We start from the raw sequence: 13,946 nt of genomic DNA, 5'->3' as shown, positions 1-13,946 counted from the left end.
GTTCTTTTTTTTTATTTCTACAACTACAGGAAGGATTTTATAGACAATAACATCCTTATTTCCTCCCCCATTGTTGTTAGCTTCAGCCTTAGATTCTCATCTGCTCTTAGATAATTTTAGTCATAATTTTTTATTGTTTTAGTCATTCACACATATGTATACACACACTATATTATATTTATGCAGACAGAAGCATAGTTGTGGTGTACAACTAATAAAATATTAAAGAAAAACTAAATATGATTTACACTTGCATAATAGTCATGAATTCATATTTGGATTATCGTTCAAATAAGAAACACACTAAAGTGTCCGTGTTTGAAAGTGTTTTATTGAAAATGCTAAGAGAAAAAAAAAGATTAAGCAAAATAAAAGATACAAACTACTCCCAAATAAAACCCCCTCCCAACCTCCCCAAATTTCAATTCCTTCATACCAGGCATCTACGATTCCATCCTTTGATCCAACTTCCTGGTCCTCAGTTTTCGTTTTCTTGTAAAATAAAGCCTTTATCACTGAAAAACTTTAAAAGATAGGCAGGGGGGGCTAATCAAAAAAGTTGCTCTGGGACTCCCGTTAATTAGTTCTGAAATCAACTCATTTGAATCCTGGAAATCTGATCCCGTTCCGAGCATCCATCCTTGCCTATCCCTTCCCTAATCGATCCACTCATCCAGCTCCAAGGATTGGGATCCACTGAGCCACTCCTCCAATCAAAACCTTGAAATACCAGGAAGAAAATCAGAGGCAGACCGTTAGAATAAAATGTCAAGATTTTGGGCCTAATTTTCCATTTTGAGCATTTATGTCAGATCAAGAAAAAAAAATGCCACTGAGCACAAAATCTATCACTCCCTGAAGTTAAACATTTTTTTTTTTTTACCAAAGAGGACATTTAAGTTAAAAGTGGGACGCTTTTGCAACAAAGTAGCAATTCAGATTTTTACATTTGACAGCAAAGATGTTACACTTACATCACAACACTTGATCTAGGACTGCTTTTTCTGTCACAGGCCAGAGTAGCATGTTAAAAATTTTATATATATATATATAACAAAGTACAGCACATATGGCTTTGTTAAAGTATGACATGCATGATATAGCAACCTATCAAAACGTTCAATTTATGGAATATGAAGCGTACCATTGCCTCGACCTGATTGCTCCTCATTTAGATGTCCTATCCTGACCATACAAATGAAATGTGCTCCACAATGGTTTTATTCCAAATCACTTTAATCCTTCTCTTCAGATGTCTAAAGGAAGACACAAGGGTAAAATACAGTTAAGCATTGGGCTCCCCGTCCAAACAGCCCACCCCAGATATCCAATGAGAGAGGCTATTTTTAAAAAACAAAACTCAATTTTCAATACTTGCAAAAACATTGAGTGCCGCTTTACAACTCAACGTTTTTGAAGTTCAACACAGCACAATTTCTAATGTTGCAAAAATTGAGAAGACAGAAAAGAAGGGGAGAAAGGGAAAAAACACAAGGACAAAGCAGCTGGAGAGGGAGGGGAAAGGGGTGAAAAGGGGGAGGAAGTACACCTACATACCAAGATCATCCACAAGGACATCGGGACATGAAATGCAAAAATTAAAAATCAACAGCTGACATCTGGAGAAACTCATAAGGAGGTAAAAACAGTAGGGTATACATCAAAAGGGCAAAACATCGGTGGTAGAAAGTTTTAGGAACGGGAGCGAGAGCGGCTGTGACGAGGTGAGTAGCGGGGCGATCCTCTGCCACGGCCACGGGAATTGCTTCGGCTGCGGCTGGCGCTGCGACTGCGGCTCCTGCTCCGGCTGCCACGGCTGCGGGAGCGTGATCTTCCGTAACTCGGGCTGCGAGGACCGTCTAATTTCACACGAATGTAAGCAGTCTCTCCCTGGCAGACACAAGAGAACTTGACATTGAAAAGACAATATTCCTTCCTATGGTGGAAAAACCATAGATGGAAATGAGGGCCAGGTGTGCTTCAAACATGTAGCAAGTACTCACCTCCGCACAGCAAAGAAACCCTATCCATGACAAAGAACCAAATCAGTACACATACCTCATGTGAGCGGAATTTGGTGTTGTCCAGCTTTCGAACGGCATAGGTCATGTCTTCTTTGCGCACAAACTCTACAACGCCGGTTCCATCTCTGAAAACGTCAGCGTAGCACACGTCGCCTGCTTCACGCATGTGGTCCTTCAGGTCCTGCCAGCTTCCACTCTGAGGGAGCCCTGAAACACAGGATAGACATGATGTTAGCCGATACATGGGAAGCTTTCCAGCTTTGTTTATGTGCAGAATCTTCAATGTCTGTTACAAGTACAAGACAAATCTGTATTCCCAAACAGTAGCTGCAAGATTTGGTGATACAGGAGCTTCATTTTATTGTTGGGACATGTAAAAACACAGTAGAGCTGCAGCGACTAGTTGATTAACTGATCAATTGATTTAAAGAAATGCTAAAATGCTCTGGTTCCAGCTATGTAATGTAAATATTTTCTGGTTTCTTTAATTCTCTGTGATAGCAGGTTGCATCTTGGGCTTTGGGAAACCGTGATAGACATTTTTCACCCAACAACTAATCAATAATTCGCAAAACTAATCCACAGATTAAAATGATAATGAAAATAATCGTTGCAGCCCTACAATCCAAAAACAGGGTTTTGCTTTCAGTCAAATATTTTGTTAATTTTGTGTGTTTCTTTTATTTAACTATGTTTTATAGATTATAGGCAATTAGATGTGTTATGCTGTGGCATTGTTTATTGGTGAATGTGTACTATACTATTTTGTAGGTGTCTTTTATGTTGTATATACGGCTTTTGCAAAATATGTTGTTTTCTTTTTACCTGGTCAGCAACAGCAAATTAAAATTGGCCTTCTAAATTAACTCTGGCTCACTTTTCTGATAACTGAGCAGTAGAGAGCACAATTAACAAACTGGAGTTTCTTGTGTGTAAACTAAACTGAATTTACATCCAACATTGTAGTGGAAAAAGAAGTTCATTACAAGTAACGCAATACTCCAGCCAACAGTCCGAGGGCTAACCTCTGATAATCACTTCCTTGTAGGATGTCCAGGTGAATTGGTTTGCTTACCTGACACAATCACCCTGTACTCGGATCGCCTGGATGGAGGCCCATATCTGCCTCTGGGAGCACCGCCGATCCCGCCGAAACCGCCTCTGGAGCCCCTACCGCTCCGAGGAAACTCCACACGCAGTCTGTAGCCGTCGTAGTCATAACCATCACGTCCATAGACTGCATCATCAGCGTCCCTGTCAACAAAACGCAGCGGTTTCAACATTAACACATAGTAGAAAGCGAGGTTCATTCACATGCAGGAAAAACGCATAGCAAAGGACAGTCAGTCAGCCATGTTAGCAGCTAGCGTTATCTGCTTTATGTTTGCTAATCCGCTTTGTGTACGTCACGCAACTACAATGGTTTCGCTTTTAATTGCTTTAAAAAGGCTGCGAAATGTATGCACTGCAATTGCGTTTGCAGTCGTTACAGAAAAAAAACACTGACGCCAGATAATATTGCACAATTGGATGTAAGAGTGTATTGACTGGACTTGTCTTGAAGCCAGAAACAAAAGCAGTGTCTCTGTGTATTAACTGCACGGACGAAAACACTGAGCAAAGCAAACAAAACAAGCTGTGCAAAACAAGTGCAAAGGTCTCAGGTACTGTAAAGACACAGCCGAAACTGGCAGAGAGTACAAACACACACACCACGTTTTGTTAGGTGGTGTGCGGGGTCCAGGAAATAGTCTGAGCCCGTCAGTAGTGTGTTAGCCATATACACACACACACACACACACAATGGGGCTGCTGCGGCCTACTAGCTACCCTGTGGCTAAGCTAACGACAGCTCCTCACCTGGGGTCCTCGAATTCAATAAAGGCGAAAGGCGGCCCTCCTCTCCTGTTCTTCAGGTCGATATCTCGAATCGTTCCGTATTTATAGAACACGTCTTCCACGTCTTTTGTGCGGATATCAGGGGGAAGATTTCCGACGTAAATCCGGCAGTCGTTGTTCCCAGCAGGCCCCCGCACAACACCCGACATCGCTGCTAACGGTTGGCTCGCGACTTACGCTAACGGTTTGTTGTTTGCAAGATTCCTCAACGGCTGCCTGCGCCGAACAGAGATTGAACTCAAAGAGCTTGCAAATCGTCGAACAGAAAGTAGAGAGTAATAAATAAAAAAAAACGCGCGCTTTTTTAAGTTGCAATCTGTAGGTTATTTTTTTCTTCAATGTGAACAATCTTCTCGATACAGCGCTCGCTCACACTGCTCCTGTTTTTTCTTCAGGAACCGCGCTCCTTCACCGACGCGTTCATGAATACCGGAAACACTGCAGCTATAACTGACGCATCCGCTTAACAAAATAGTCCACCAATTGACCAGGTGTAGAGATAATCAAGCTTTTCATTATCATTTACAATGTAACAACATGTAACTATGTAATGATAAAGGTCCACTTAGATATTATTTATTTATGTATTCATTTGTTTATTAACATGGGCAGTGCAGTTAAAGGGTAAATTCATGATTTTTCAATTCTTTCTCAGTAGAAAGTAGCGCAATAAATTGTGCTGCTTTCACTTTCAACAACCAACACCTCTTTACCTCAGTTTCAACAAAAACTGAACATCACAACTTTAACGAGGGCAGGATTTCTTGCAGGATTGTTGTACTAGATTTACTATTTGTTTGATCTACTACTGGTGTAATAAACTGGCAATTAAGTGTAAATTTCAAGCTATGAAAACAAAAACAAACAAAAACATAAATATGTATGAATTGTATTAAAGGATAGGCTCACAATTTTTGCATTATGAAGAGATCTTCTAATGGCTAGTATGACCAGGAGGGATGATTACAGCATGAAAAACCTATTTCAATGTTCATTTGAGCTCCCGACTGTTGTTTTAAGACAGACAGACATTGCTATAAGTGTGCCAGAAGGCCACTTTTCATCTTTAGTCCCTGGACAGATTTTACATTAACTCACCCCTATTCCAGAAAATATATCATTTTTGTTTTCCATGTCGATGTAACATGAAGAATTGTATGTCTTTATGTCATAGAGTAAAAAAAGTGAGGAAATGTACAATAAAACACCTGGAATGTTCATCACCACATGCCTCTATCAAGCTAATATTTACTTTGACTCCAGGCAAAATATGTACCTATATAGACCTATATACCTATATACCTATATATAGACCTATACTTCTTAACATGAAGCCTGGATACAATATTTAATTACATATTTTGACCACGCTCATGAAATACAGACTGTATATGCCTTTCATTGTGAATTAATGTCTTAAATCAGCAAGTTTATGATGGAGGGGTGTGAAGGAAATCCATTTAACAGAACTACATTTCATTCTTTTCAGATATACTGCATTTTTTAACCCATAAATATTAACATTAACCTCAGTTACAGGTTATAAGGTCAGTCAGAGACAGAACAGGTAAATATGAAATGGATAACTCCCTGTAGGAGATGCAATGACAACAAAAATACTGTACGTGATGCATATAGTACTGTATCTAAAGGTGCTGCATTTATAGTTATATACAGCCTAGACTGCTGTGTAGTATATTCAAGTTTCAAACTAACATTAATCAGTTTATGGAAATTGTCCAATTAGACTCCTCCTGCCGCAGAGTTTATATAGACCTAAACTTTGTCATTTTCATCACAATAATTGTCCAAGATATATCATTCATAGCAAAGTGATTCTGGATCACTGCATGAGAAGTGTCATGTAGGCTAATATTTGGCAAGAACAGTAGAATATCTTAAGAATATCATGAATGTCATTGGGAGAAACAAGCCAAGTAAAGAGTAATGAAATACTGAAATTTGAAGGAGAAACAAAGAGGATAAGAAAAGTCCAGTTTGACGAAATTGAAATGTCTCGACTCATGAGAGACTCATATTCTCATATTCTCTCATCACCACATCCTCAGATATATGAGAAAAAACATGTGATTACTAACAGTTACATTTAGTGTGTTAGGGGCAGCATATACAGAAGTGTAAGTTAAGTCAAATTGTATGTTTTTTGTATCAAATACAAGATGTGATTCACTTCTGGTTTGCATATAGAGCTGTTAGGACAGTGATATAATATAAACCTTTAAAACATAAAACAAAATATCCACACAAGACTTTACCTGAACACTGTTTTATTGTTTGAATGCTCACATTTGGACTTTGTTTATCAGACTATTATGAATGAAAACACATGTAAAAACGCACTATGTCATATTTTAGTGATGTGCTGATTGTACTCTCTGCTCAGGGACTGCAGATGCAAATAAGTTTTAAGCTAATTCTTGTGCAATACTTCTAACTGGTCACTGCTAAATTAGTAATAAAACTAAACTATAGCACACAAATCCACACAGTCATTCACACAGAGAAGCTTTGCAAAACTTGTAGACACTTCCCCATAACAGTTAGGGAATTGTACCACTTAGATCTGATAATCATTTATTCCCACTATTTAATTAACTTTGCAATATACAAGCAGTCAAAGTTTAATTTCCTTTCAGCATGTGGCAAGGTCATTTTTGTGGAACTAAATATTGAATGTACGATTTTAACGCTTTAGTGACGGCACAAGCAAACATCTGTCATTTAATGCATGCATTAGAAATACCCAAGGTCATGTTCTGATTGTCCTCATTTGTCAAGGCAAGAAAATACGCCGTCACTTGTTTTCATGTACGATCATCATGAATGTCAATATTCTGAAATAACCTAAGACTAACCTAAGGATCTACACTATTTCCTCTGTAATATGTAATGTTATGATGATGGAATAAGACGGTGCTATTTGAAACGTGGCTTCTCCTGCTCTTCAGTATGCATGACAGGAACCATAGACGCCGGTCTCGCCGTAGTTGTCACCACCAGTATACTTCCCCTGACATGCCAGACTGTTGACCTGTGAGCAGAAACAACAAACACACACAACATAAGAAACAAACCTCCGTGTTTAAGTACAATCTCACATCACATGATTCCTTTGCAGAAAATAAGATGAACATGCCTCCGCTCTCTTGATGAACTGCTCAGTGGCGACTTTCTCGTTCTCTTTATGTCCTCTCCAGGCTCTTAGGGCAGATGCCTGCAGGGCACGGCCAAAGGAGAACGTTAGGATCCAGGGTTTAGCCAGAGGGCAGTTGTTGATGGCATTGAGGTGGACAGAAGCCTCCTCTTCACTCTGACCGCCTGAGAGAAAAGCCACTCCTGTAGGGAGCAGAAAATATCATTTTACCTTCATGTTGTTTCTGCAGATTTGTGTGTAAAATCTTCTTCAGACATGACGGCCTTTGGCTCACCTGTGACCGCTGGAGGGACAGTACGGCGCAAGGCAGTGACAGTTGCCATAGCAACTTCCTCAGGGCTATACTTGGTAGGGCAGCTGTGCCCAGGAGTCACCATGTTAGGTTTGAGCAGGGTGCCTTCTAGGTATACATGGTGGTCCGACATGGCCTTGTACACTGCAGCTAGGATCTGAAATCCACATGTTGTTTTACCAAATTTGTTTTCTCTTCTTTTGTGTCTCCCTCAAATGACAATGATGTAATGATGTCACATAAACACACACACACACGTAAGAAGTAAGCAACCCACCTTCTCAGTGACGTACTGGCAGCGTTTCAGATCATGATCTCCATCAGGCAAAATCTCCGGCTCTATGATGGGCACAATGCCATGCTGTAAGGAGGAAGAAGAAGTCAACAGATTGGTACTGATATATCACATCACACAGCTATTACTCTATGTAATAGTGAGTCCTGACCTGCTGACAGATACTAGAGTAACGTGCCAGAACATTTGCATTTTCTGTAATAGCCAGTTTAGATGGATTGGTGTCACTGATCTTCAGCACACAGCGCCACTTTGCAAAGACTGCTCCATCCTTTTTATACTGTGCACAGCGCTCCGCCAAGCCATCCAGACCTATGGAGGAGGTTTGAAAGAAAATGATCAATAAAGCATCTTGCAATTTGTGTCTGTATGTGTGACATACATACAATATCAGCAGTAAACTTAACCCTGTGTGGTGGTTTCTCCACAAGTTCCTGCCAGGGGGACAACTCCCTTATCAACCTGAGAAATACAGCGAAGAGAGGTGACAAACATGCTATAGAAAGAACTAATTATTAGTTAGTTAATTCCATATTTATATTATTTGATCCTAAAGTGCCACACCTTGACACCGACAAGGATGCCCCTGTCTCTGATCATTTTGACAAAGAGTACACCATTATCAGAGTGCTGGTACAGTGTCTCATGGAAGAAGATGACCCCTCCAATGCAGCTGTTGATGCGTTCGTCTGCACTGAAGAGGATCTGCCGGTACTGTCTGCGGTTCTCCTCCGTGTTCTCTACTCCAACCTGGGCCAGCCGCTTCGCCATGCTGCCTACAATTAACATATTGTATGTGATGTGCATGTTAATATCCATACTTTGAAGCTTGCTCATTTTTATGTGTCAATGTCAGAAAGCCTGCAGATTGACTGTACATCCACAGTAAAAAAAAAAAGGAAATAAAGTGTGCTCTTTACAGACCCACAGACTCATCTGCTGCCAGGATGCCCTTCCCTGGAGAAACTATGCGTAGGGCAATCTCATGTAGTTCCTTCTTCTGGGCCTCAGAGAGTGTAGGGAACTGGTGCGTCATCCTGAAAGACTGGCTGTCCTAAAGCCTTTAGTAGAAGATGTGACCATTACAAATCCATGAATTTTGTTAAGATGTGAAGTTTTTTTTTTCTTTTTCAAAGTGAGTAGGTTAGTTGAAGGCGTAACAGTGATTGAGGACGTATAGAGTGTCAAAAGGGTAATGCCGAGTGGCTGAAATTCTACAGATGCAGTTCTCAAAACATGGAACTCCATTGAAGTGTTTTGGTATGCAGGCCAACCAGAAAGCTCTGAGCAAAGGATTATTTAATGATGAAAAGTAAAGATAGACTGATTGAATTTACCTGAGACTGTAGATAATTGGGCAATAAACAAAAAGTATTAATAATAGAACAGCGACACAAAAATGTCAAAACTCCAGCCTGGATACTGAAATTAACAAAACATTTTTACGGCGTAGATTGTTAAGTGAGGATATAGAGTTGGAGCCAGTAAAGAGTCCTACATTAGATAAAATATGAAGTCCATAATATCACTTTAAGTATTTCATAATAATTGTAATATTCATGAATACTCCTAATTATAATAATAATTGCAGTTCTGTTCACATCAATGTCCTAAAAGCTGCAAGTTAACAGTTAACGACTTTTTAAAAAATTGTACAGGTTTACCTATTAAAGTCAGTTTTATAACCCCAACGCAAAACTAATAATAAAAACAGTAAAAGTTCTTACCTGACAGAAAGTGAAATCAAACGCGTCTTCTCCTCTGATGTGATGAACACTGACGGAGGCTCTCTGTCAGTCCTAGTTTGTATCCAGCTCAAGTGTGTCACACCTCATGAGCCAACACCTCTAGGCGGGGCTTGTACGCCCATCTTGCCCCATATAAATTAGGAGATTTTTTTGATGAATCATTGTTCTATTTAAATATAGATATATGTATTTTTGTCATGTAGCTGCTTGATTTTAATGCTGATATGGCCACTTTTACATTTCTCCTGCCACTTTGCAATAACTGACTCAAGAATCAACTTTTAAATTTGCAGTGTCATTTAGATAAGCCTAATTGGCAACTTTTAGCTGTATGTAGTGTATTTTAACTCTGCCAAGTTATGACTTTTGGGTCCCACTCCATATTCAGGCTGATTATGAAATAATAAATGAATTATTTTGTCAGAACCCTCTACTCCTATAGCAACCTAATTTAAGTGTTTAACCTTACCCCATGGCGTGCTATTTTTATTTTAATTAGTTAAAATGTCCCTCGAGGAAAGTTTTTAATTCTCCTGATAATTTGGCCTTCACACTCGAATTCACAGGGGTGTTTTAGTCCCAGAGCAATTCACGCACTCAGTGGCTTCTTTTGCAAGCTTTAAACTGTAAAGAACTTATTGGAACATTTCAGAAATAGAAATCATTTCCAGGTTCCAGTCAATGTAAATGAACATGGTAATTTGGCCCAAATTAGACCAAAAATGAGGTCAGCTAAATCATTCTCATTTTGAAAAAGGATTGTTTTTTTCCCTCTCCATGTTTCATGCACATGTTATGCTGGATTCTGGTTGAAATTATGCAAATATAGCAGCTGATTATTTCATAGAGTGTATAAGAAGATGTATATTTGTATAATAAAGGACGTAAAGGATGTTGCTTGTGTGTGAGCTAAATGGAATCATTTCAATCTTGTGGATTCAGTTGTAATTTGTTGGTCACTGCAGTATGAGCTATGTTCAGGAGGAAACTGCATGTTTTCTCATTATGTAATCTTCCTATTTGGTTTAGACTTAATGGGACAGCTCACTGGTATTTCAGGGGATTACTCTCTTCACTATTGTGGGTCAGTGTGCCTCTGAAATGAGATATGGGTCACTGGACTGCCTGCCACTATACAGCCACAACACAGACATGTTGGACCTGTCTAAGACAAGGGCCTGAGAGGGAATCCAATGTCATGAGGCAACAGGAGGAGGAGCCGGTGCACTCCCATTCAAGAGATACAGTTTTAAATAGACACACGACTTCAAGAAGAACAGCAATTATATGTGGCTGCTTCCACTGGGACACTCGTTTTTTTTTTCTCTCTCTCTCTCTGTTACCTAATTAAAAACATTTAATGATGATACTTTATCTGGTCCTCAATTTTCTGTCCTATTAAGGTTGTCCTCAATGGGTTTGTGAGCTCCTCTAAATAGGTCAAGCCAAGGCAGAAAGTTGGCCATATTGTATCCAGGTACAACATGCATGCTACGATAGAGCAGCTCCATCGTCACTGATCCTAAAAAGACATTTAAAATAGACCGCTGACATTAGAGTCTGTGTATATTCAGTTGCCATTGTCATGATCGTTGACAAAAGCCATTTAGAGCAAGATAATCCACTAAACTTGAAGGCAGAAAAGGCCTTAATGTGCATTCTTACTCTTATCCATCGTCTATTGAGAAACTACATAGAACCTTTCTCAGAAAACATCTGCAGAAAGAGAGAAGTTGTCATGCAGACTACACTTTATTGCACATTTCCAATCCATTTCAATGCAAACCAACTTGTACATCTAACTTTTAACTGACTTTGAGATTGAATGCTCATTCTTGAGTGGACATTGTGCTGGAATTGTTTTGTCAATCAAAAGAACGAACTTTCAGTCTCAGACAACATGGATGAAAAATCCTTAAAATGCTTAGAAAAAGTGGAAATTTGAACATCTACACTTCCATCTGCTGAGGAAACTCATGTTATATGACTGAAAGCTCCAGAACAGCTACTGAGTGGACCATGAGATCGGGTGAGATTGTTATGACATAGTTTGACGAAGAAAAAAAAAACTTGACTGGAGGTCCACTTACTTTCTTGTTCCATAGCTTCACATGCATCTCACAGTCTTCCTCAGCAGAGTTTGCTCAGTTTCAATACATTATAAGTTATGTATTTTTTCCTTTAAGCACAATTTTTTGGCAGTAACTCAATGAAAATGAAAATAAATCAATTCATGAAATTCCTCAGTGTCATGTGTAACTGGGAGTCTGTGCCATGGGATTATGTAGTAATTTGCTCTTTCTTAAGCCTGTGTGTTGTATTTCTGTTTTACTCTTTTGCTGTTGCTGTGCAGTTTGTTAAGTTTCAGTGCCAGTTCTGTACATTTACTGACTCTATAAGTAATCAGCTAGCTGTAAATATGTTGGGAAGCTTCCCAAAATGTTGCAAAGTCTGTCTTTCAATGTGCAGAAATATTATATGTACTTGACAATGTGCTGAGGTGGACCTAAGGTACACTCATATATGCATTAAGTAGTCGTCAAACACGTTGGTGGTGAAATCTCTCTCCTGCATAGCAACAAATCCCTCTGCAGCCATGTTTGTTGTGTCATGTTTGTTTGCAGTGAAACTTAGTAGAAAGAGCTTCAGCCAATGCAGAGCCATCCATCCATCAACTCTGAGGGAAAATAATCAAGTCCTGCTGTGTACCCAGGAATGTGCAGGATGTATCCAGTATATGGCCTGTTCTTATATTTTCTGTGAATAGGCGTGCATGGAGAGTGTTTGTGTACACTCTGGTGAGCTGGAAAGAAAAGCTGAGGTATTATCCCTCTGTCTCCCCCCTTATTTTTCATTCTCACCAATCCCTGCCATTCAAGCATTGGGGTGTCCCAAAAAACAGTGAATTTGTCCCCCCTCATTTGGTTTTTAGATGGGTTATGACCTACTTAGACACTGATATCTGAGATATCTGAGTGGTGTGCAGACAGAGTTTGTTGTGTGAGTTCAGACATGAATCAGATGAAGCAGACGAGTTCCAGATCAGTTAGCGTGCAGAGCATGATTAATGAAGGCTAGCCTCTGAAGCTCAATAAACACCAGATCTGGTTCATCTGTTCCATTCAATCATCAAACCAAATTGAAACAGTCTCCCACAGTGATGACCACATTGTTCAGTCAGCTGGGTATAAACACACTCACAATAACTTGTTCCTTTGACTCATAGCACCTCTGCACTCATGACGTCTGAGGTGACCAATTACAGAAGAACTTGCAGTAAAAATCTCTTTAGATAATCTGCAGTGTACCAACCAAACAGGAAAACATGTAAATAGTACATTGAACATTGTTTCTTTAACCCCTTGAACACAGATATTACTCTTAAAGTCACAAAATAATTTTTCCACTCTGTACAACAACGTCACATGTTCTTTGCTTATTTCAGCACTTCATCGAAGTATTATCACACATATGTTGATCAGTATTCAAATCCAAAAGCAGCATTTATTTTTATTTTCCAGACGCCTTGTGCATCATTTTATATACATTTCACTGTGGCTCAGCCAGGCACATTAGGTATCTCTGTAAACTTTGGCATCCACACATTTTAAATAAAGTTCTGAGAGTCTGCACAAAGTTCAGCTGTGTTGAACATTTATATTGACAGACCCTGAGAGGGCCTGTGTAGAAAAACTGCTGCATAAGATGCCAGTTTGTAAGCAAACTGTGGGCAGGAGGCAAACAGCCCTGCACAGTTAACTGAAACCAGCACAGTGTGCAAAGGCAGAGGCCTCTCTCCATCCACAGGAACTGGCCAGTAAGAGCAAGAGAGCATTTGACCTCTTAGGGCTGATTGCCAACTGCCCCACTCCTCCTCCACCCCACCTTCCAAAACGCAGCTCAGCCTTGCGCTATCCATGTCCACTGCAGCAGTGTCAGCTGTATGCTCCATGCTCCAGGGTCCCTGGGGCCCGGGTCTCCAATCACAGATGCAGGCTGCCCCTCAACAGCTCTCACCTCCCCTGCCTTCTGGCTTCTTCCTTCTCTGCGACTGCAATCGTAGAGCCTGGCTCTTTTACTAAAAGGATAATTCAATCTGAGGGGGTCATAATGTGCCAAATTTCATGGCAATCCATTCAACAGTTGTTGAGACTTTTCACTCCTAACCATAAACGTCAACCTCATGGTGGTTCTAGAGGAAAAGTCAAGGGATCCCCATTCAGTAGGATACTGAGAACTATGAATGTCTGTGTGCTGAGATACTTCATTAGACAAGTGAAATATTTGACCTGTTGGTGGCGCTAGAGGAAAAGTCACCATTGGTGCTTGGACCCCAAATAATAATAATTCATATGAGAGAGGGAAATTAAAGAGCTCATAAACCTTACACACATGCACCAAGGAGTACACAACGTTTTCTTCCAAAATGTTTCATTTCAAAATCTAAAGATATTCCCCTTTAAGTGAGCTATCTCATTTTTGGGGTTATTTAATAGAATTCCAATATTGTACA

General features: G+C 39.8%; 2 protein-coding genes across 3 annotated transcripts; both read right to left on the bottom strand.

Annotated features, from left to right (window-relative positions):
* Positions 1–311: 311 nt before the first annotated feature.
* Positions 312–4,362, bottom strand: srsf1a (serine and arginine rich splicing factor 1a). 2 transcript variants are annotated; one of them, XM_042413895.1, is made up of 6 exons: positions 3,885–4,362; positions 3,100–3,278; positions 2,059–2,231; positions 1,558–1,890; positions 1,145–1,256; positions 312–720 (listed from the first exon to the last, which is right to left on the bottom strand). In XM_042413895.1, the coding sequence occupies exons 1-4, from the start codon at positions 4,070–4,072 to the stop codon at positions 1,693–1,695; spliced, it is 738 nt and encodes a 245-aa protein (XP_042269829.1). In that variant the 5' UTR covers positions 4,073–4,362; the 3' UTR covers positions 312–720; positions 1,145–1,256; positions 1,558–1,692. The 2 variants fall into 2 exon arrangements, with proteins under 2 accessions (XP_042269829.1, XP_042269828.1); XM_042413894.1 differs by having other exon boundaries at positions 1,145–1,890.
* Positions 4,363–6,822: 2,460 nt separating this feature from the next.
* aldoca (aldolase C, fructose-bisphosphate, a) lies at positions 6,823–8,721 on the bottom strand. Its single transcript, XM_042413891.1, has 8 exons — positions 8,610–8,721; positions 8,250–8,461; positions 8,093–8,147; positions 7,837–7,997; positions 7,668–7,751; positions 7,373–7,547; positions 7,081–7,280; positions 6,823–6,975 (listed from the first exon to the last, which is right to left on the bottom strand). The coding sequence occupies exons 1-8, from the start codon at positions 8,719–8,721 to the stop codon at positions 6,889–6,891; spliced, it is 1,086 nt and encodes a 361-aa protein (XP_042269825.1). The 3' UTR covers positions 6,823–6,888.
* Positions 8,722–13,946: the final 5,225 nt, after the last annotated feature.

Source organism: Thunnus maccoyii, chromosome 6 (genome assembly GCF_910596095.1).
Source record: "Thunnus maccoyii chromosome 6, fThuMac1.1, whole genome shotgun sequence".
Taxonomy (NCBI): domain Eukaryota; kingdom Metazoa; phylum Chordata; class Actinopteri; order Scombriformes; family Scombridae; genus Thunnus; species Thunnus maccoyii.
Note: the sequence above shows the minus strand (reverse complement) of the source record. Positions and strands in the feature narration are given on the sequence as shown.

Bases quoted from the DNA above. Each gene is read 5' to 3' on its own strand.
- srsf1a (XM_042413894.1), bottom strand. From the start codon at position 4,072: ATGTCGGGTGTTGTGCGGGGGCCTGCTGGGAACAACGACTGCCGGATT. The intron at 3,279-3,884 runs GTGAGGAGCTGT...TTTTGTTGACAG, and splicing joins ATTGAATTCGAGGACCCCAG to GGACGCTGATGATGCAGTCT. The intron at 1,891-2,058 runs GTATGTGTACTG...TGTGTCTGCCAG, and splicing joins CCAAATTCCGCTCACATGAG to GGAGAGACTGCTTACATTCG.
- aldoca (XM_042413891.1), bottom strand. From the start codon at position 8,721: ATGACGCACCAGTTCCCTACACTCTCTGAGGCCCAGAAGAAGGAACTA. The intron at 7,752-7,836 runs GTCAGGACTCAC...TCCTCCTTACAG, and splicing joins ACTCTAGTATCTGTCAGCAG to CATGGCATTGTGCCCATCAT. The intron at 7,548-7,667 runs GTGGGTTGCTTA...TGTGGATTTCAG, and splicing joins GCCAGTACGTCACTGAGAAG to ATCCTAGCTGCAGTGTACAA.